This window comes from Mugil cephalus, chromosome 10, assembly GCF_022458985.1.
Source record: "Mugil cephalus isolate CIBA_MC_2020 chromosome 10, CIBA_Mcephalus_1.1, whole genome shotgun sequence".
In the NCBI taxonomy this organism is placed as follows: Eukaryota; Metazoa; Chordata; class Actinopteri; order Mugiliformes; family Mugilidae; genus Mugil; species Mugil cephalus.
In genome coordinates, this window is record NC_061779.1 from 7,446,424 (window position 1) to 7,467,492 (window position 21,069).

A 21,069-nucleotide genomic window follows, 5' to 3' on the forward strand; every position below is an offset into this window, starting at 1 on the left:
TTGGAAAATCTTTGGTTGATTATTTCCACCCACAAATTAAAATTTCTTTAAATACACAATCACATGAATCCAACATATTTTGGTAAATGGAGGCAGAAGACGTTATCTTTCAGTCACCACCCTACAGTTGCGCATGTTTGAAATGAAAAAAATATATATATAAATAATAAGCACAAATTGCTTCAGCAACCAACACATTTTTATTAAGAGTGTAATCTGTTATAAAATTGAAATAGAGAGCTTGAATAAATGTGCTTCTTTGTGCATTTTTTAATAATATGAAAAAACAGGAATGATATTCATGATGTTTGGTAAAAATGTGTTTTTACTCTATTTTATTCTTACACTACACTTCAGAAATAGTGGTAGTGACAGCCTCTCTTTCACACACATCCATCACTCCCTTTCTTTCTGACACACTGTTGGAAGTGAGATGTTTGTGGTTCAATAATCTTCGCTGTGTAAACCTGTGAACACGTGAAACCACAATGACACCCACGGCGTACGCGGAGAAAAGAATAGATGGAAGAAAGAAAGAGAGCGAGACAGATATGAGAATGGCGGAGTGGGCTATTTCTGTTTTGAGCTGAGCTCTTGCGGAGTCATCATCTGCTGTCTCACCATCTGTTCCTCTGACTGCACCAGTGGGTCTCAAACTCATTCTTAGAGCACCCACATTTTAGAAAGCTGCGTTCCCACCACAGGGTCCTAAGTGGTTTTTATGGGCTCCTATGAGCTCTCATTATCCACCAAAAAATTCACTGTGTTTCTGAGGACAGTGACCTACAGCATTTTACAGTCACATCAAACAATTCTGGACGTACTCATTTGCTATTCCCAAGGCCAAACATAGGGCCAGTTTGCCCTCTAAATCAGCGTTCAACTCCCACTGATCATACAACAGTGCCCCCTGCTGGGTGTGTCCCCACCACTCATTCATTGTAAGCTGACACACCAGCACTGAAGCCTTCTTGGCAACTGTAACAACTGTGTGTGCAGGCTTGAATGCTGCCTTACATGCATGCACACCCCGAGGCTCTCATGCACACGCATATACACAGCACTCTATGGCAATAGCGTAGCGACTGTTCAGTGATTTAATATAGAACTTGTCCAGCCCAGCTTTGAAATGGCTTCACTCACTAAATCTCTTTCATTCTCATCCATGTTTATTCAGCACTTCGCTGCAATCTATCCTGACCTGTTTCCTGCTACTTGCCTATTAAAATTCCTCTTAATTATAGAACACTCTGTTTAATTAACTTGATGGATGCACCCAGTGTGATCCCACAGGGAAAGAGAGGCTAGAACAGAGAAGAGAAAACGAGAGTTGTTTCGGGTGTGGGTGCTGAAGATTTTCTCCTTCATTCGGGTATTACATTGTGTGTTAATGTTATATTAAATAAACAATGTGTGCTTGTACTGTAATTCACTCTTGGTTGCGTTTTCTCTGCAGAAATATGCACAGTGACAGTCTCATTCCTTTTCCTTGCTTGCATCATCTCGTTATGACATTTACTGGATTTATTTTTTGTTTTACTTTCATTGGGAAATAAAAATGTTTTATTATCATTGCCCCTCATAGAGAGTCACATATGCGAGAGGAAGAGGAGGAGAAAAACCAAAAGAATCGGATTGAAGAAGGGAGGAGTTCCTCTGGAAAGCTGTCTCCTGCCCTCCCAGTCCCCCTCGGCCCCAGGCCATCTGCAGATGAGCGGAGCAGCACACAGCACCCTGTGCGTGTGGAAGAGGTAGGCAAATGCTCACATGTAAACAAATCAGGGTTTCCCTGAGATTTCCTGTTCATAAAAGGGGGTGGACCAAAGTCATTCACTTTCTGAACCCTGCACTCGGTTCTGCTTTTTAAACCTCAGTGTGGATATTCTCCTCTTTGTTGTAAGTGTGCCAGTAATAGTTTTTATTAAGCACATTTAAAACACCAAAAACCACAAAACCTCTCAATAAACAAAGACAAAGAGAAAGAAACAACTAATTAAATGGGCAGATCTCTAACAGAATTAAACACAAAGTAATAGAGACGAGTTCTAAGACTGACAAGGAAGCCTAACATGCAGGGACATATAGTCTTCTTATTTTTTAATTAATCTTCAGTAATTTCCCTTCACTGTAGAAACACAATCAGCTGCAGCACAAACGGCAATAATTGATTGCGTTGGCACTAAACTCGGTAGTAGCAGTTTAGGAAATATATGAGTCACTCTGGTTTTACATGTGTATGAATGCTGTAATGACACTATTTCTTGTCTGGGTGCAGTAATTAACTCATGCACATATTTGCATTAAATCCCACAACTTGAAGTTTTAACCTTGCACATAAGAGTTGCATATAGATGAAATACTAATGAATTCTTTACTGTTTTTTTTTTCTGTATGTAGGTGTTTGATATCCTGCCCATATATGGTCATCTGCAACCTGGGGAAGAGCAGCTAGTCACGGCTTCTTTCTACGGCCATGTAAATGTCAGCAGAGAGGTGGTGGCGCAGTGCCATGTGGAGGAGGGGCCTACATACGAAGTCAAACTCAGGGGAGAAGCATCAGTAATCAGCTACAGCCTTGACTCTGCCCATTTGGATTTTGGTTTGCAGGTATGCAAACAGGGCTTCACCAGCACAGCTACACATTTTCCCCTCATGTTTTGTGCTTTAGTTTGAGTAGGTTTGGCATCACTACAGGAAAAAAGTTTTGCCGTTGCTAAATCTTTGTTGGGCAGCTCTTTGTTATTTGAAGCGTAAAGAGATGACAATGTAAGTGAATGAGATAATAATGGGCCTCATTAAAGCATACCACGTCATCTGTCAAAAGCGATGATGCTTTTGTAATGGCTCGCTCACCTATAGTGTGGCTGCCAGTGGAACTGGAAAATTGGCACATGCTGATGGTTTCACTGCTGATGGAAGCAGTGGGGCCAATGCAGAGCAGCCTGTGGGCTCATATTCAGCCAGATGCATTAAATTCTACTGGATGACATTTCATTATTCAGCAGAACCTAAACACTCCACCAAACAACCAAAGAGGTTTTCGAGATAAAGTGATCGAATATCCTCAAGAAACAGAGTCATTACTGATCTCAGTCCTATTGAGATGCATTGCAGTTACTTAAGAGTTGAGGGTAACTGCTGAATCCTGTTGTGAACTGTATGTATAAAGAAGGATGAAGCATCAACCACAACATTCTCACAGGTTTTGGAGCTCAATGTTTTAGCTCTGCTGTTTTTTATATTGGCAGTTCCTGACTTCTTCTAGCTCCTGGCTAATGCAGAAATGGTCAGCTGTCAGCGAGGCAGACAGCTAGCATCCTGACTCGGATTCTAGGGCTTTAAGCCCATATAAGGTGTACTCACCTCCATATGGTCGTCTTGAATGGAGAAATTAGCAATCAAATCCAAATCAGTGTTTGTACCAGGCTGTAAACATGTTTATTTCTACTGTAAAGTCAGATATTTTAAAAGGAGCTCTAAGGGAATTCACTCACCTTTGGACCCAGCCTCAAGTGGCCATCTGAGGAACTGCAGCTTTTAGCACTTAGTTTTTCAGCCACTTGGGCGCTGTATTAAAAGGGCTACAGTTTCCATATTTCTGCGTCTCTATATTGCTATCATCCTACTCAGATTAAAAGTTGAGGCTGAAGTTTGAGTCTGCTGGTAATCAGAGGATTTGTATAAGATACTCTATGTTATTTCATGTTAATTGTCCCCCTTGATGTTCTGCCATTCGGATTTTCTTGTCTTTGTTCTCGCGTTGCCATCTGTTTGCTCGACCATGCGTCACACATGCCACCTCAGACTAAACTAATTAGATTTTTACAAATACTGCCAGTTTGCAAATGACAGGCCTGCAGAATACGTGGCAGACTGTGGTTGATGCTGCTTGACAGAAAAGAAATGTGTGTGGTGCCGTTTATTTTAATTATTATTTGTTATTTTGTCTTTTTTTGTCATTTTTACCGGTTCCACTTGTTTCTGTGTACTAATGCAGGCGGGCACACTGCAACGCTGGTGCTCACGTGTCATTTCTACGCACTGATAACACTGGTGTGAGGAAGCACATTAAGTTTGAATGTCACTGCCTACTTTTCCACAGCTTGGTCTTTTGCACTTCACTTACGCTCCCTCTTTAAGTATGCGAGCCATCCAGACCAGTTACCATTGATATTCAAAACAAGGACATATTGATTTTTGATTCAGTTGAAAATAGTGATTCAGCAGAACATTTCTCCGACCTTCCTGTCTGTTCAGCAGTCTTCCCTCTCTTACTCCCTCTGTTGCTCTCTTGTAGTCAGAGATTAGATTTATCTTATATGTAAGTTAGGAAGTCCTGAAACAACCCCCTCAGTGGCCATGTTTCATATGCTCTATATTTGGAGCATCACTTCTTGTTATCTCTTCCTGCTCATTCGGGCTCATGTGACAGTTAGCACACCTTATCTGGTATCTTATTACAGCTCCATGATGGTGTCACCATAAACTATTACACAAAGGGTCCAAACACAAGCTAACATTGTGCCTGTATCACTAAGAAACTGATTGGTTTCTGATTTACAAGACTCCAGCGTCATACACATTACACTAGGTGGAGTAGTTTGTCTGTTTCCCATAAATCTGCTTCACTCTCTTGATTTTCCTCCAGCTTTTTCATTGTGTAGGGGAAGTTGAGGTGACCCTCAGGAATACTGGCAAGGTGGGCTTCAAATACAGCATTACACATGCTCAAAGAGAGGAGGAGGACGAGGAGGAGGAGGCAGGAAGGCAGATGAAGGCCCTAGAGGAGGATATGCAGCAAACAGATGCACAGCTGCAAACAGACAATGAGGAATGTGAAGAAGGGCAGGAGGTCAGGCCTGGCTGCCCCATGGTCATCCCCTCCGTGGTGAGTTCTTGTTAGGAACAATGTGGATTTTCTACAGATAATTTATTATCTATTTCTCACATGTCCTGAATGTTTGTTTATGTGTGTGTGTCAGGGTTACATCGATGGCGGTATGGAGCAGCGTCTGCGTGTGCTCTACCTTCCCGGGGTCCCTGAGGTCTTTAAGAAGCAGCTTCAGCTGCAGGTGGCTTTCCTACCACCACAGGACATCACTCTGACTGGAGTGGGAGTCTACCCAAGGATCAGCCTGGATCTGCCACGAAACCTGTGTATGCATACATATGCATATGATTTAGACTAATTCATCTAGCATGGAAAGTTTCTCATTTTAGACAAAATTGGAAAATGCATCTACAAACCTGTTTCATTCATTCTCATTTATAATAAAAAGAAAGAAATGATGAACTTTGAAACCTGGTCAAACTCATATCAGTATAAAATAGGTCAGAATCAGCCACAGAATGCAGTAATAATTTTAAGACCATGTAGTGTAGGTGACTTATGTTTGCATGTTTTGCTTTCTTTTGTACTGGAATGCATTACGCCTAAATCCTCTAGTTGATGGACAGGTTTTCTTAATCAACAAATACTGACACAATTATTCCTCCAGCGATGTTACACTGTGGTTCTTTTGCAGCAGAGGAGTGCTACAGTGACGTGGTGCAGCAGGCCAGAACAGCTGTGGAGGCAGATAGAGAGGAGCTTACGAACAGAATTACTGCTGGTGGAGGAGCAACGACAGAGCCTACCTGCACACTCACAGTCAGTAACTAAAATAAATATTTACCGTGGGAAATCTCAGACTCAGATAGACTTAAATGATCCACAAGGGAAACTGCTTGGTCACAGTAGGTTAGTTGCAAATAAGAGAAACACTCCAAAAAACATAAGTAAAAAGAAAGATGTAATAAGATTAAACTAAACTAAAAATAAAATATATGTATTATGTAGTGAAATACAATACAACATGTTGTTGCCTTGCCTACTGAGGGAGGGATGTAAACTCCTACAATCAGGAGTGTGTCTCCATCCACCTGTAGATGCAGCCAGGTCTCCGTAAAACCCTAACAATGCTACGCCACACTCCCTCTGGGTCCAATCAAGCACACACAGTTCATCCATCTTGCCTACCAAAGACTTCTCGTTCCCCATGAGGACAGATGGCACCGCCACCCTTAACCACCTTCTCCACTCTTTCACTGCTGCTCCAGTACGGCATCCCCGTTGCTTCTTCTGAAGCTCAACAGGAAACTCAGGCCCCACAGCACAGGGGGCGCTGACAGTGCTAGCAACTTGTCTCTTGACCACAGCAACAGATGCCATAGCCAAACATGAAACAAAAATCCAAAAATAAAATAAAAGCAGCACACGTTTCAAAATCTGTTTAAGATGATTAAGAAAAAGGTTTTGAGTTAAGAGTTGGATCATGCAGGAAACACGTGGGCATTCATGACTTATTTCAAAAAGATTTACTGTTGTACAGTAGTCTGTACTCTGTACAGCAACGACCAAGTAGACTTTTACAAGTTCCATGTTCATAAAATGAACTGTCGCTTTAAAAAAGTAATTTCCCACATACATTTTCTTTTCTTATGGTAAGATGGTTCCACCACATTTTAGCAATCCCTTTAATCTGCTTTCCCTGCTTCTTATATATGTATTTACTTTCCAGGTCGTCCTATTCACATAGATAAGGATTGTAATTAGAATTACACTGTGAGTTTCTGCTTGCTATCAGGTCATAAATGAACTATAAAATGTGAAAATGATAATGCAAGACATGTGAAACTGTAATTTAACTAATCCAAAATATGTTGCGTGTAATTGTATCCGTGGTTATCTTTTAAGACTCAAACACAAACCTGTTATAAAGATGATGTAAATTCTGCTCACATCTAGCCACATGACACTTCAATTTAAGCAAAAACAATAACATCAAAGAAACAAAATTAAAACATTGCACTCTTACTTATGTGTTTTTTCCTTTTAAAATAAAAACTGCAGTGGATCATATTAACATGCCATAGTGTTGGTGTTTGACGTTCAATACTGCAGAACACAACCAAAACCTAAATATCAAATAAAATTATTTGGTTGCCTGCAGGTTGGGAATCACTGCAATAAAATAGAGCTCACATCCATGATTATGAGCTGTTTCAAGTTTAGGGAGACATGTTTGCTTTAGAGGGACCTAGTAAAACATATTTTTGTGCTGACCATTTCATTACGTAACTCCCAGATACTTTTTCAGTAAGAGTTTATTTATCTCTGTCTGTCTCCCTCTGCCATTTCCCTTTTTGCTTATCATCTCTAGTATGAAGAGCTGCTTCACATGGAGGTTGACAGATTGCTGGTCAAAGGAAACGCTCTCGCCGTGTCTGACAGTCTCCTGGAGCTCAGAGACTCACAAAGTTCCTCCAGAAAGTGGCACAAATTAAGCAAGTGTGTACAAACACTCGCACACAAACAGCTTGTTTTAACAGATGGTCCACTCACTGCACTGCAGCGAGAGCTGTGTGAAAGTCTAGTGTCTTCATTAATGAATAGTGTCTGACTGGGTATGTTTTGTTCCATGGTTGTTGTACAACTTGATAATAATTCTAGACAACAAACTTACTTTAGCTGTGTTCTTTTTTTCTCCCTCAGGTTTCAGCTTCCAGAGTATGTTCTGGATTTTGGTTACGTCATTCCTGGCCAGGTCATCAGTCACACTGTAAATGTGACCAATAGTGGATCAATACCTGTGTCCTTCCAAGCCAACTTCAAACGCCTTGCGGGCACAGGTAATAATATATTCCAGTGAGATATTAGTAACCATTCAAGAAAGTATCCCAAAGATAATCTAGGCTTTCTAGGCTGAAAATAGAAAAACATATTTCTCTTAATTTAACCCAGGGCACAGTTAGGCTGCAACATTAACCAGGAGCTGATGAACAACAGCATAAAATGTAGGTTGGACTGAATCATTCACTGAAGCAGAAGCAGCTATGCACAGGAGAAAGAAAATGGATTGCAGGCACCCGTACTAGAAGTGACAGTTTCAATATACAATATAACAGACAGAGTGAGAATAACATGAGATCAGAAACCATTTGCAGAAGAAATGGGTATGGTGGAAGAGAAGAAATGCCCTGGTGAGCCATGGAAACATGGATAAAAACATACATTAAAGTAATTTCCCTCTGAAAACAGAATATTTGCAGAGGAGCCGTGAGCTCAGAAGTGGTAAACAATACAATACAAACAATAGTCCTGGAAAATATCTGCCTCCCAACTCATCTAGTTGGATTGGTGGTGGCTTTAAAGCAACATCAGACAAATATTGATTTTGTTTAAGGGGGCTCTGTACTGCATTTTGTATGAAATTAATAGGATGCTTATAAAATAGGATACAGGAAGTAAAAATATCACATCGTTGAGTCAGAGTATGTTCATCTTTTAACTAGTTTTACTCACTATCTCACATTTAACATTCATATATAAATCTAATTTTGGCATGTCACTGGTCATTTTAAGGGTTCACAGCAGACTTTGAAAGGGTGAAGAACCTGCCCTGCGGCGAGACTCAGCCTTTCACAGTTCGATGTGATCCTCAGGGACCCGACCTGAAGATGGGGGACATGAGTGTTGTCATGCCAATACAGGTAGAGACATGCACAACTCTGTACAGTACGTGCAGCTTTGTGTATTTGCTCCCGGTGATTTTATTTGGTTTGGCAGGTTGCAGGTGGTCCGATGGTGCAGGTGCGTCTGTGTGCAGTGGTTACGATGCCGTCCATCACCGTTTCCACGGACACGCTGGAGTTTGACACGTTGCAGTGTGGCATGTGTCAGGTAAAATACAGTGTGATAAAAAAAAACACATATCTGCAACACTGACTTGTCATTTCTTCGAGATTAAAAGATGTGACTAAATGAAAGTTGAAGCTTTGTATATTCATATAACCTATTCAAAGCAGATTTACATTTGCAGCACATTTTTTTACACTTCACTGTGACTATCACGCATAAGTAGGAGAGTAGGAAAGGAGGTGGAAGTGCAAACGGCTTAACAGTGCTGATTGTGGGTAGCACATTAATGAGCGGCACTAATGAGACACAAGTTTTCTTCCTCACTATGGTGCCATCTTGCGATTGTTTACTGTAAAATCAGGTTGGGTGAATCTGTTTCTTTTTTTTTTCTTTTTGAAAACCTTGGCCATCTCTTTATCTGATAAGCTGTTTTTACTTTTATTCACAGTGAAGCTCTTAAATGTGTATATGATTATTAAGAAGAGCTTTTATTACCTCGAACTCAGTCCATTCAGCATTGGCCAGAGTTATTGCAAAGTGTAACATTCCCACATTTTCTAACCTCAGATAAAGACAATACAGCTTCTGAACCACGAGCAAGTGCCTTGTCAGTGGAGCATAGCTGAGGAGGTGAAACCTTTTAAAAAGGTATGGGCATCACGGTTTTAATAAACTCACATTGTATCTATAAAATCTTTGTAGTGTGGAGTTTAAAATAACATCTAACAGAAAGAGATGCTGACATCATTGGGTGTCTTTCCTCAGGTCGATAAGTTCCTGCCTCTTTATGAGCGTAAGAAAGTCTTGCAGGAGAAGCGGCCGCCTCCGCTCATGTTTGAGATGATTCCCAGTTCTGGTTTGCTGTCCCCTGGTGAACGGGTCAATGTCCACATCAAGTTCAGCCCTACTGAGGGGGTAGGAAGCTTACATGGACGTAACCTAATGTTTTTTATGCAGTTTTAAATGTGAATATTTTGAAAGGGTGGAGTTATAATTATCACAAAGTCATATAATAGGATGCTGGTCTTGTGTACATCTCTTTCAGTGTGCTTACAACAGGCGGCTAGTGGTCCGCGTGGCTGAGAGCACCCAGCAGGTGTTCATCACAGCTCAGGGTGAGGGTGAGGAGCCACAACTCGAGTTCTGTCCTGCAGCGCTGGAGCTGGGGCCTTGCCTTCCTGCCAGCACTGAGGTTGAAGCTGAGGTCACAGTCAAAAACCCCTGCTCTTTCCCCATCGAGTTCTACTCCCTGGAGTTTGACACGCAGTACCTCAAGGAAGAAAAGGTTGAACTGTTTTTTCCAGACATGCAGTATGTTGTTTTGAGGTTTTTGTAGGATAAGTCAAAGAGAGACAGAGGCACAAGAATGACTGAAATATAAAAATGATGTTTGGTCAGGTCATGTGACGGCCTTTAAGGCAGTAAAGAAGGTCTAACTTGTTACTGAGTCTCATTTAAAAACACATTCACCGATCAGCCACAACATTAAAACCACTAACAGGAGAAGTAAATAGCATTGACCATCTTGTGACAATTCAGTGTTCTGCTTTTTTTTTTTTTTTTTACCTGGCATTTGTATGGATGTTACTTAGACATGTAACACCAGAATACCCCCAACCCATAGCAATCACACTCCTTGATGACAGGAGTCATCTCCAGCAGGATGCAGCCAGACACAAACACAAAAACAGTTTAGCAACAACTCAAAAAACATGAAAAGCAGCAGAAGATGATCATCTGTGGGATGATCCACAGAGGCCCCTCCCCTCAGTCCATAGGACCCAAAGGCCCCCACTAACAACATTCTGTTGCATTGTATTCCATGTCCATTCTCTGATGAATCACAACTGTTTTGGAGGGACAGGGGAGACCTACACAATATTTGGAAGGTGGTCATGATGTTATGGCTGATCTGTGTAGGTTCCATGAATGAGAAATGTTGCTGTTCTTACTCCCGGTGGAAACAAAGCAGATCAGTCACAGGAAATAGCTCGATCTGTGAGAGATAAAGAAACTGTCTCTAATGAGAACGTATGACATCGGGATGTGTATTAATATCACTTTACATCTGTTTGGGTCTTCAGGCTTTTTAGAGCAGACAATGAGACCATTTCATCTTCATGGAAGCAGCCGTTTGTCATTTATGCATTCTGTGAGAATGAAATGTACTAGATAACCACATGAAGTGTATTTTTAGTTCATCTACTAGCCATACATTTTTACCTTAATGTTTCAAAAGACAACAATGAAATATAAGTTGCTCTTAAATGTTCCCTCTCTCTCTGTTATTTTTGTCCTCCCTGTTCCTGATTTCTCTCTCTCTCCTCTCCTCTTTTCTCTTCCTCGTAACTTTGTCCCATGAAGATCCTGCGTATGATGCAGGGTTATGATGAGAACAACGTGTTGCTGCTTCCTCCCAGGGCCCCTTATGAAAGTCTTCCTCCAGAACTGCTTGACTGCTACAAGGACGATTCCTCCGAGCTGAAGGATGAGGGTACATCCGCGCATTGTCACCCACTCACGTGTAAATGTGTGTGCGTATCGATTTTAATACGTGTCATGTCTGCTCTGATATATCTTTGTGCGCCAGATAAAGAAGAAGCTGAGAAAGATCCAGAAATTAGGACTCTGACTGTGAAACCAGCTGAAATACGTAAGTTTAACATTTTTAGGAGTAGATCTCAGCATATGTGCCAAAGTAGCCTGATTTGGAAAGTTTCATTTTCAAGGATATTGCGTAAATTATTTAAGATTTAAGTTTTGCTACAATCAAAACATTTTTCTCATTACTCTCTTTATCTCCCTCTCTAAAACATGTGTTTGTGCATTCAGTTGTTTCAGAGTTGACCAGCAGCAACTGCAGACTGGGACAGTTAGAGATGACACCCGTCTCTAGAGCGATCGCCCGCCATATGGGTGTTGACCTGTCACCCGAGGGTCAGGCTGCACGCAACCGCAGAGGCATCGCCATCATCGTATATGGAGCCCCAATGACAGGTACAGACAGCAGATTATTCTTAAGAAGAAGTCCCCTAAGAGACTAACATTGTCTCCTCCACTTGTTCCAGGGAAGAGCAGCACAGCAGCCGACCTGGCACGTTACTACGGAGCGGCGTGCCTGAATGTTGACGCTGTGGTTACAGATGTGCTTCTAAATGGCACTTCTCCTGTCAGCCTGACAGCAAGACAGCTGTATGAGTGCGCTGCAGCAGAGTATGCTCAGAAGAAGGCTGAGGAAGCTGGTAAACTCAATATATTTGATGTATTCAATGCTCTGTAAGCTGCAGCAGGATGCAAGATAGAGAAGTGACTTATGTTGAACAGATAGGGGATTCTTTGCAGTTTGGCAAAGAGGTTAATCACTAAACATTTTACCAGATCAACTCTGAGGTTAACACTAAAACACTATGCTACCAGCTCAGGGTGTTGGAGATACTACAGAATCAGGAACTTCACCGCCTTTTGAATCATCAGATCACAACTCGGCTCCAGCTACACTTGATACTGTGGAGGTTGTGGAAAACCCCAGTGAGGATAACTGCAGTAAAAATGGCACCAAGGCTCATGTAGAGGCTGAAAGTACACACGTGGCCCTTTGCCTGGTACGTTTTCTCAAACTCTCTATCCACCCAGGAACCATTCTTAACACTTTTATTCTCTACTAATTGACACTGGTTCTGTGTCATATTGTAAATACACTATACACCATTGTTAAATATAACACACCAACTCATTTTGCTTCAGGGAGGAGACGTCAGGACACTCAGCAGTCTCTTGCCTGAACAGCTCCTTGTTGATATACTGGCAGAGAGATTCCAGGTAAGTTCACACTCTTGACAAGGTTAAGGCCCAATGCCACATGACTTTACATAAAAAAAGAGTCCAAACTAACCCGTAAAAACGTTATATGCAAACATCAAAAAGGCATAATTGAGCAGAAGGAAGTTCCTGGCTTGCGTTATTGAAAATAGTTGGCAGATACATAACGTGTGTGTGAGCTGTTTTTTTCTTATATTTGCTCTTCTTGTCATCAGTTAAGTGACTGCCACCATGGAATAATGATTGACGGCCTGGAGTCAGTCTACAATCCGTTTGCAGCAAGAACACTGCAAGTTCTCCTGAAGGCCCTTAATAACCGTAAACACATCTACGTAGTCAACTTGTCTGACTCCTACGCTGCCTTGAAAGGACGGCAAAAAGCCGAGAGAGAAGCTGAAGGTAAAATATCAGCAGATGCTACAAGTTAGCAAATTATTTTTCTTTTGTGAGGTTGATAACTGTGTATACATCCTTCAGAGGCTCTGCAGAAGGAGACGGCTGACAGGGAGGAGCGGTGGCTGCAGGAACTGGATGAGGAGGAGTATGACGCTCTGCCAGAGGAGGAGAAGGAGCGTATCGCCCAGCGACGCAGAGAGGAACTCCGGCAGCAGAAACTCAGGTACTGGCTGTGAGATCTATATTTTTTGCCTAAACCTCTTTATGTAAAGCTTAATTTCACGTCACCAAACTCTGTAAACTCTCCAAACTTAAAGTCAGTTGCTTGTTTCAGCCTGTTTAAGGCTACATGTTTAAGAGAAGGTTTGCTGATCACTGGCATCATCAAGTCATGTGTGATACATGACTTGTGCTGTATTTGTCAGGAATTATATTGTTTGAAATCACAGCTCCTAACTGTGGATACCCAAAGAAGGATTTATCAGAAAGAATGAGTATCGAAAGTATTCAGACCACCTTAAAAATGTTACTCTTTGTTATATTGCAGCCATTTGCTAAAATAATATAAGTAGATTTTTTTCCTCATCAGTGTGCACACATCACCCCATTACAATAAAAAAAAACACAGAAATGTAGACATCTTTGCTAAGTCATTAAAAAAAGAAAAACTGAAATATCACATGGCCGTAGGTATTCAGACTCTTTGGTGTGACACTCGTATATTTAACTCAACTTATTCATCTCAACTCTGAATAAAGTGTCTGTTTATGTCCTTATCAGACACAGTTTCCATCAAATAGTGGGAATATCTCCAGCCATTAAACAAAAATGTTTGTGTTCTGTTATGTGTGTTTGTAAGGGAGCTCGAGCAGATGGAAAGAGCACAGGAAGAGAAGAGGCAACAGGAGGACTTGAAGAGGTTGCAAGAAGAAGAGTTGAAGAAGAAGACTAAAAAGGGAGGAAAGAAGGACACTAAAGAAGGGTCAAGGAAGAAGAGCTTACTGGATGGAAAGCAGGTCTATATACAGATCCCTTCTCAGCAGTTCTCCAAACTCTCTTGCACACACATATGTATAGTTTCCTTAATTTATGAGTTTAATTTCCTCTCCAGTTAACAGAAACATCAGATGGGAGGAGGATTTCTCCCAGTGAGAACTCTAAAGAGTTACAAGAAGATGCAAGAGAACAACAGCATTTGAATGAAGGTTCACATAAACTCAACATCTTATTATTATAATATCATCTGTGCAATGTATATAGACTTTAATCTGATTATTTACTCTTTGCTTCTACAGTTCACCATGGCAAAGATGCTAATGCTTTACCAAAACAGACAGAGGAAACCAAAGCATTACACGCAGAGTCTCCTCCAACCACAGGCAAACTGGAGAAAGAAAAGGTAGGTTTAGTGATAAGTACATGCAGCTATGTTATACTGTTATACTGTATTTCTTATGAATTAAACTAACTACCTAAATGTGAATCTGGCTTTTCTAAATAACTTCAAGAGAATTTATGCTGCAAGGCTTTTCAATTAGTTCTGATACTATGGGGCACAGTATGAGCATCACTGAGCAGCAAATGGAGTTTGGAGGATGATGGAGTAATGAGTCCTGAAACATTTGTTGAAATTAACTTGTCCTCAATGGAGTGTTAAAGAACAAACAAATGTCCAGGGGAAAAAATAATTGTCAGAAACCATCTATCTATCTATGGAATCATGACATACGGTAAGCAAAGGACTTTTACACCTGACATGATGTGTGTCTGTGCTTGGATCTCAGACTGCAGAAACAGCAGAGATGAAGAAACCAGGGGAAGAAAAAGACTTGAAGAAAGGCAAAAAGGTGGGAGAGAGTGACAATAAAGAAGTAACAGGGAAGAAGGGTCACCATGCAGGAAAAGAGGTCTGTACACGTTTGCGAGTCAAGGATTGGACCTGATTCATGAAAGCACTATATTTGCAAGTCAGAGAATAAGATTTTTTATTTCTTTTTCCGGTGGTCATCAGTCTGCTGGAACCAACTCCAAAGAGTCATCGGAGGATGCAAAAGAGCTGCAGAATTTAAATGAAGGTGACAGCAAATACAAGTGTTAATTTAATTCATTATTACTTAATTGTTATTTATAGAACTTCCAATGTGCTAGTTATAATATCCTGAAAAACAAACTCACTGCACTGCATCATTCTTATAATGAAAACTTGATACTTAGCTGACCATATAGTTCACAAGATAAAATGATCAGAAATGACCAAACTTTGCTAATGTAGTGTCTCAAACTAAAGAAGCTGATCACTCACATAAGAAGAAAGATGAATCAAAACAACCACATGCTGAGTCTCCTACGGAGAAGCTGGAGGCAGAAATGGTGAGTACTTAACGTTTCTAGACGCATGTCATCCATCAGGCCCAGATTTCACAAAATAATATCTTTGAATTTGTGACTGAATTTGGTGAATCTTTGAATTTTATAATGAATATAACCATGGGATTTCACATCTAGAGGTGACTCGTCTTGACAATACATCACAGCCACATTCATATTTACCTTTGATAAATTTAAATGCCAAATACACAGACAGCATAGCAATGACACATATGTAGTTGTTTTTATAGTAATAGATAATTAAGTACAGTTTGAGTCATGATGAGACATGCCACCCACACGTCACTGAGTCCAACCAATATATGGAATAAATACTCAAGCTCCTCTGTAGCTTTAATCTCTTTATTGTTTATTTTTCTGTTCCACATCTGTTCCCATACCCAGTCCATTGTGGATGAGCTCCATTCTCAGTTTATTGAGTATGAGGAAACCCAGGTTCAGGTAGAGCACATCCTGCAGCACTGGGATCGGGCCCAGGTTTCCCTGCTGGTCCCACTTCCCAGTGAAGAAGCCCCACCAGGGCCAGATGAACTCCTTACAGATAAACAGGTGAGTCTGTTGTATTTTCTCAATAATTAACTTAAAATGAAAATTGGCCACTTTTTATCCAAGCACATTGGTAATGACCGTTACCTGAATCAATAGACAGAGAAAGCTGAGTTGTACTGCTTGCACAGCTGTTATTTCTATAGGCAGCAGGTAGCAACATGTGCAGTGTAACATACAACAACCCAGTGCCAGTCGAGGTGATAACGCCAGCAAACTCTGGGGGTTTACTTCGGGTTGGCTGTGCATGGTAAAACTCAAAGGAGAGCTGGGTTGATGTCATCCTCATCACCAGTAAGGTGGCCAGTAAGGTCAAGAAAAAAAATCAAATAGAATAACACAAGCTTCAACAGAAGCCGTGGAAATAGTGCAAACATCCTATCTCATTAAAAGATGTCTTTATCATTGATGAAAACTTAGTAGTAGAAGTAGTTTTGAGTAGTATCTAGATTTTGTCACTATTGATCCCAGACACAGATTCACCTTCCAAGCAGAAAAAGTATTTGATTCTTTCAAGAACCAATGGTGCCATTGTTTCTACAGTGACCAACAGTTTCAAGCTGATCCCCTGAGACACAGAAAACATGAAGGGATTATTCACACTATATCCCTGATTTAGAAAAATAAAAAGTTGAAAGTCTCAAAAGGTGTCTCCAAAAATCAAGACTTTGAAATGGGTGACCTATGCTATCATTCTTTCTTTCTTTATGTCTAAGCTGTTGCCTGCTATTATTTTACCAACTTAAATTTTAATAAACATTTGAATTCTCATACCTTTCTTAATCCAACAGATTTCTTCTTTTCTTGCCAGTGAACTTGCTATTTAACTAACATTGACAAAGCTTTACCACAGCTCGAACCCAACAATCTTCTTCCTCCCCATGTACACAGTCCCCTGTTGGAAAGAAGAGCAAGAAAGTCAATAACAAGACCTTATCTCCAGTGCCGAGTCAGACAGCAGCACTAGCGGAAGTGGAGACGCCTGAAGACAAGGTGTCTCCACCAGACATCATTCCTCACATTGTGCTTAATGGACCAGTGAAAGACTGTGTTAGTGCCATGGAGCTTCTTAAAGGCAGCGCCCTGCCTCCACTGGATGAGGTACGGCTCACAACCACCAGACTTTTTTTTTTGCAGTTTAATTAAATCAGTTTAACAGTTTATCTTCCTTATCAAAGTCCTCATTCTGTCTTCTCCTTGTTCTCTTTAGGTGTTGGATGATTTGGGTCTGGGGCCAAGCGGACCACAAATCCCTCCTCCCACCACCTTCTCTATTGTTCCCTTCCCCAAACACAGAGAGCAAGCTCCTGTTAAAGAGAGCTGTTTTACATTCCTGGTTCCTTCAGGCCTGGACGAGCAGGAAGTAGACAAGAAAGATTCAGAGGAAGATGCACTAGCATCAGTCCTAAAGGTAATTTCACTCACAAAATACGCAAATCTAAGGAAACATGGCTTCGATTTCAAGAGTATAAGTATATTATTAGTATGTAGCACTACACAGTGGTTTAAAATATCAATTTTATAACAGTCAAAAACTTGAAAGTGACGTGAAAGTATTTGTGTTTGGCGCACAAAGGAAGAGGCAGAAGAAACACCCTCCAAGAGCCGGAACAGGGGCAGCGTTAAGGAGAGCGCAGCGTCAAAGGAGAAAGATAAAAAGGGGAGAGAGAGTCAGAAAAGCAGGAGACGAACCTCCGCCAAGAAAAAAACGAAAGCCCCTGACACTTCTGATACAGTTACACGTTCTTCACCCAGCCGTGAGAAAACAGACCAAAACCAACACCAAGGAAACCTAGAGCAGAAACGCAGCCAGAGGCAAGAGAACACATTTTAAGAACATTTTAAAGCACACTTCATGGCTTGTTGCGGTTGTATTACTAATTGTATATTTGTGTGTAGCCTGACAACCTTTCGCTGGGTTGCACCAGCCAACGGTGAGGTGGTTCTGAAGATCTGGTTCTACTCAGAGGCACCGGGGAAGTTCGAACAGGCCTTCAACTTTGAACTAGTGGGGGCCCAAAGACACTACCAACTCACCTGCAGAGGAATTTGCACATATCCCTCCATCTGCAACAATTACATGTCAGTCTGCGGTGTTTGGTTGAATTGGAGACACATTTTCAAAGGGTTTATCCTGTTAGAGAAGATCTGAGATGATAAAAGCGTAGAAGCTCCTCAAAGTGACCATCCATTTTAAAGCTATTAGCCTAAACAGCAGTGGAGCATTTGAGAAGTGTTCATAGATACCAAACTTGTTTTCATACAAAGCAGTAGCTTAACTGTTTTATTATATTCCACCAAACAAACATTATCCAGGCTTAGTTTGGAGGCTAGATATTGTTGCTGTGATTTGTCTGCACCTGAAGTTGTCATATATGGTTTCCACAGGACTCTTTTTGCCTTTAGTAAGAAGGTGCCACACATGAAAGAAGAGCTTCAGAGGGCCTACGTAGTCAAATCCGGATACTTTGAGTTTGGACCTTTACTCTGTAGCAAGACCAGAGACAGGTGAGAGGCAGAATAATGACAGTGAATTGTTTAATGTGGTTTTATCATTTTTTATTTATGTATTCACACGTGTCTGTTTAGATACAAGGAAATCAGGTATCCAGAGAACACAGAGAAGCTGATGATTCTTAACAACTCAGGTCTGGAGGCTGAGGTCGAGTTCAGTTTCCAGCATGATACACAGGCCACCACGTACCTGCTGGAACCCCCAACCATGACCCTCCAACCTGGACAGAAACAGGTACCACGACACTAATTGCTTATTGAATTAATACTAAATTGAATTGAGTTACTGGCTGTAATAACATTAGCATGTGTGAATATTCTTCTGCTGTGCTAGGAGCTGACCGTGTGGGCCTACCCAACAAAACTGGGCCAAATAAAGGACAGCGTAGTGTGCCATGTCAAAGACAACCCAGAGGTTGTGGTAATCAACCTCTCTTGCTGGGGGGTTCGACCAGAGCTGGAGGTGGAAAGCAAGCATCTGCACTTTGACAGGATTCTCCTACACAGGTAGCAAAATATTAAATACTGATTATTGGAAGGAAAACAAATGTTTTTGATAATAGCTAGAAAACAAAGCTCCCTCCAAGGAAAGAAACCACATGTTAAATTCAAAATACTGTAATTCGATTCTTGTTCAAACTAAACAGTCAATCTCTTTGTGTTCTTCTTATTTGAACCTATTTTCCTTCACCCCAGGAAAGACAGCCGCAGTATGACGATGCATAATAAGACAGCGCTGCCAGTGTCATGGAGACTGCAGGGTGTGGAGGAGTTGGGTGGAGACTTCAGTGTGTCACAGGATCAGGGCGTCATCTCACCTAACTCCTCTTGCCTTTTAAGCTTACACTTCAGGGCCAGAAAGCCACAGGCTGTTAAGAAGTTCTTACGCCTGGAGGTACAGTAAAACTACACATCTCATGGTTCAATTAACAAATAATACAAAACACTGTAAGAAATAGGTCTAACCTTGAATCATAGGGTGCTAATGTGCTTCTACAGATGTATAATCTGCATTTTGTTTCAGGTGTCTGATGTTGAGAAGATTCTAGGAATTGTGCACACTGAAAACATACTGGTTACTGCTGAACCCTATGACATAGCTCTGGACATCACACCAGGTACAAACCATGACAGGTTACAAACATCTCATTAAAATATTCAAGTAAATTTGGAACGTTTGTGGCTTGCACTCTCCACACAAATTTTTACTGCATTGGAGCAGTTACACTTCCAACATAATTTCAGTTTATTAAAACTAAAACAAAAATGGAAGCTACATTGCCACTTGGTGTTTATGTATTCATAAAATATTTAGAAATTGCATACATTTGCTCACATTTTTCTTAAATGACAATGTATTACATTAGCGATTCGAACCGTGCAAGCAATTTTGGCCACAGAAAAATGTAATTTAATTTTGTCTGATGGTTTAAAGTAAAACCCTGTCAACTACAGCTGAAGAAACTGCATGGATGAGTTGTGAAGCAAGATGACAGTGTTTACCACAGAGTGACTGCTCCCCAGATATAATAACAATAATGAGAAATAATTTACTAAATACACATCTTTCTGTTACAGATGGCTGTCTAGACTTTGGGACCATCAGAGTCTTTGAAGAAGCCAAACTGTCTCTCAGACTGAAAAACCAAGGAAAATATGAAATAGCCTATAAGTGAGTTTGAACTGATACTTTTTTGAACACCATGTGAGTGTAATTTTTATTTCGTTGCACCTCTGTCTTTAATTGCTTGTCTTTCCACAAGGTTTATGTTTGAGCAGACGGACCCAACTCAGCCAAATCTAGAATCCATTTTCACGGTGTCCCCGAGGAGTGGGACTTTAATGCCCCAGGAGAAGCCGACATCGGTTCACATCCTCTGCAAACCCACCACGGAAATCTTAATTAAAGAACAACCTGTCCTGCCTTGTAAGGTATGAGCCACAGCGGTGTTTATGATCTTAATATAAACTTAATTATGTGGAAGACACGTGTTGGAATGTCTTTTTGCTAAATGATAAGTGCAAAACAGTAAGTCTTAATTTGCACTGGATCAGTGTGTTATGTTTATTATCACTATTATTACTATATTGTTACTTTTATTATACATAGATTACTGTCACTCGTAGTTTAATTGTCATCCTGTATGATTACAACATCCCTGTTTGACAGTACACTGAAACTGTAAGGATATTGTTTTGTCATGTTTATCTGAGAAGTCATGACAGTGCGACAGGCTACAAAATTTTAATTGTTTTCTTTAATTGTTCAGGTTCTGTCTTGAACCGAGCGTGACATTAACTGAACTAATGTTCTGCAGGTGATCGAACCAAACATCGGGAATGGAGGAGAAACCATAGCCATCTTAGCCATCAAGGTTACAGTCAAGTCGGTTTTCTCCAGGTTAAGACTTGATTCATCTTTAACATGCATTAAAGAATAATCCATTAGTTGTACAAAAATCTGATCACACTTCACATATAGTAACAGATATATTAACTAACCTGTTTGTTTGTAATATATTTTTTTTATATTCTTATATTTTAGTCTTTAGTCCACTCATATGTGCGCTCTCTGTGATGCTGAATGTCTGGAGCTGTTAACAATGAGAATTTCCCCATTGTGGGATGAGTAAAGGCATATCTTAAATTATCTTATCTTACCTTGTCTTATCTTAGTATATGTTTTGTTTAACACCAACTTGGACAGTTCTGGAAAATTGTTTGAG

At 40.7% G+C, this 21,069-nt stretch overlaps 1 protein-coding gene across 1 annotated transcript in view; it reads left to right on the top strand.

Moving 5' to 3' along the window:
• Positions 1 to 21,069, top strand: part of hydin (HYDIN axonemal central pair apparatus protein) — a 69,219-nt gene that overhangs the window by 33,573 nt on the left and 14,577 nt on the right. The window contains exons 25-63 of the mRNA XM_047595856.1: positions 1,586 to 1,751; positions 2,398 to 2,607; positions 4,649 to 4,888; positions 4,983 to 5,157; positions 5,526 to 5,650; positions 7,203 to 7,330; positions 7,535 to 7,671; positions 8,405 to 8,532; positions 8,609 to 8,722; positions 9,248 to 9,328; positions 9,446 to 9,595; positions 9,726 to 9,965; positions 11,045 to 11,174; positions 11,271 to 11,333; positions 11,513 to 11,677; positions 11,749 to 11,922; positions 12,098 to 12,282; positions 12,425 to 12,499; positions 12,715 to 12,898; positions 12,977 to 13,118; positions 13,755 to 13,911; positions 14,007 to 14,100; positions 14,191 to 14,294; positions 14,680 to 14,802; positions 14,907 to 14,970; positions 15,168 to 15,265; positions 15,668 to 15,832; positions 16,721 to 16,930; positions 17,040 to 17,240; positions 17,406 to 17,644; positions 17,729 to 17,911; positions 18,218 to 18,337; positions 18,419 to 18,578; positions 18,678 to 18,850; positions 19,040 to 19,238; positions 19,368 to 19,461; positions 19,922 to 20,015; positions 20,107 to 20,275; positions 20,662 to 20,744. Coding sequence (XP_047451812.1) covers positions 1,586 to 1,751; positions 2,398 to 2,607; positions 4,649 to 4,888; positions 4,983 to 5,157; positions 5,526 to 5,650; positions 7,203 to 7,330; positions 7,535 to 7,671; positions 8,405 to 8,532; positions 8,609 to 8,722; positions 9,248 to 9,328; positions 9,446 to 9,595; positions 9,726 to 9,965; positions 11,045 to 11,174; positions 11,271 to 11,333; positions 11,513 to 11,677; positions 11,749 to 11,922; positions 12,098 to 12,282; positions 12,425 to 12,499; positions 12,715 to 12,898; positions 12,977 to 13,118; positions 13,755 to 13,911; positions 14,007 to 14,100; positions 14,191 to 14,294; positions 14,680 to 14,802; positions 14,907 to 14,970; positions 15,168 to 15,265; positions 15,668 to 15,832; positions 16,721 to 16,930; positions 17,040 to 17,240; positions 17,406 to 17,644; positions 17,729 to 17,911; positions 18,218 to 18,337; positions 18,419 to 18,578; positions 18,678 to 18,850; positions 19,040 to 19,238; positions 19,368 to 19,461; positions 19,922 to 20,015; positions 20,107 to 20,275; positions 20,662 to 20,744 — 5,742 coding nt within the window. The remainder of the gene's footprint in view (positions 1 to 1,585; positions 1,752 to 2,397; positions 2,608 to 4,648; positions 4,889 to 4,982; positions 5,158 to 5,525; positions 5,651 to 7,202; positions 7,331 to 7,534; positions 7,672 to 8,404; positions 8,533 to 8,608; positions 8,723 to 9,247; positions 9,329 to 9,445; positions 9,596 to 9,725; positions 9,966 to 11,044; positions 11,175 to 11,270; positions 11,334 to 11,512; positions 11,678 to 11,748; positions 11,923 to 12,097; positions 12,283 to 12,424; positions 12,500 to 12,714; positions 12,899 to 12,976; positions 13,119 to 13,754; positions 13,912 to 14,006; positions 14,101 to 14,190; positions 14,295 to 14,679; positions 14,803 to 14,906; positions 14,971 to 15,167; positions 15,266 to 15,667; positions 15,833 to 16,720; positions 16,931 to 17,039; positions 17,241 to 17,405; positions 17,645 to 17,728; positions 17,912 to 18,217; positions 18,338 to 18,418; positions 18,579 to 18,677; positions 18,851 to 19,039; positions 19,239 to 19,367; positions 19,462 to 19,921; positions 20,016 to 20,106; positions 20,276 to 20,661; positions 20,745 to 21,069) is intronic.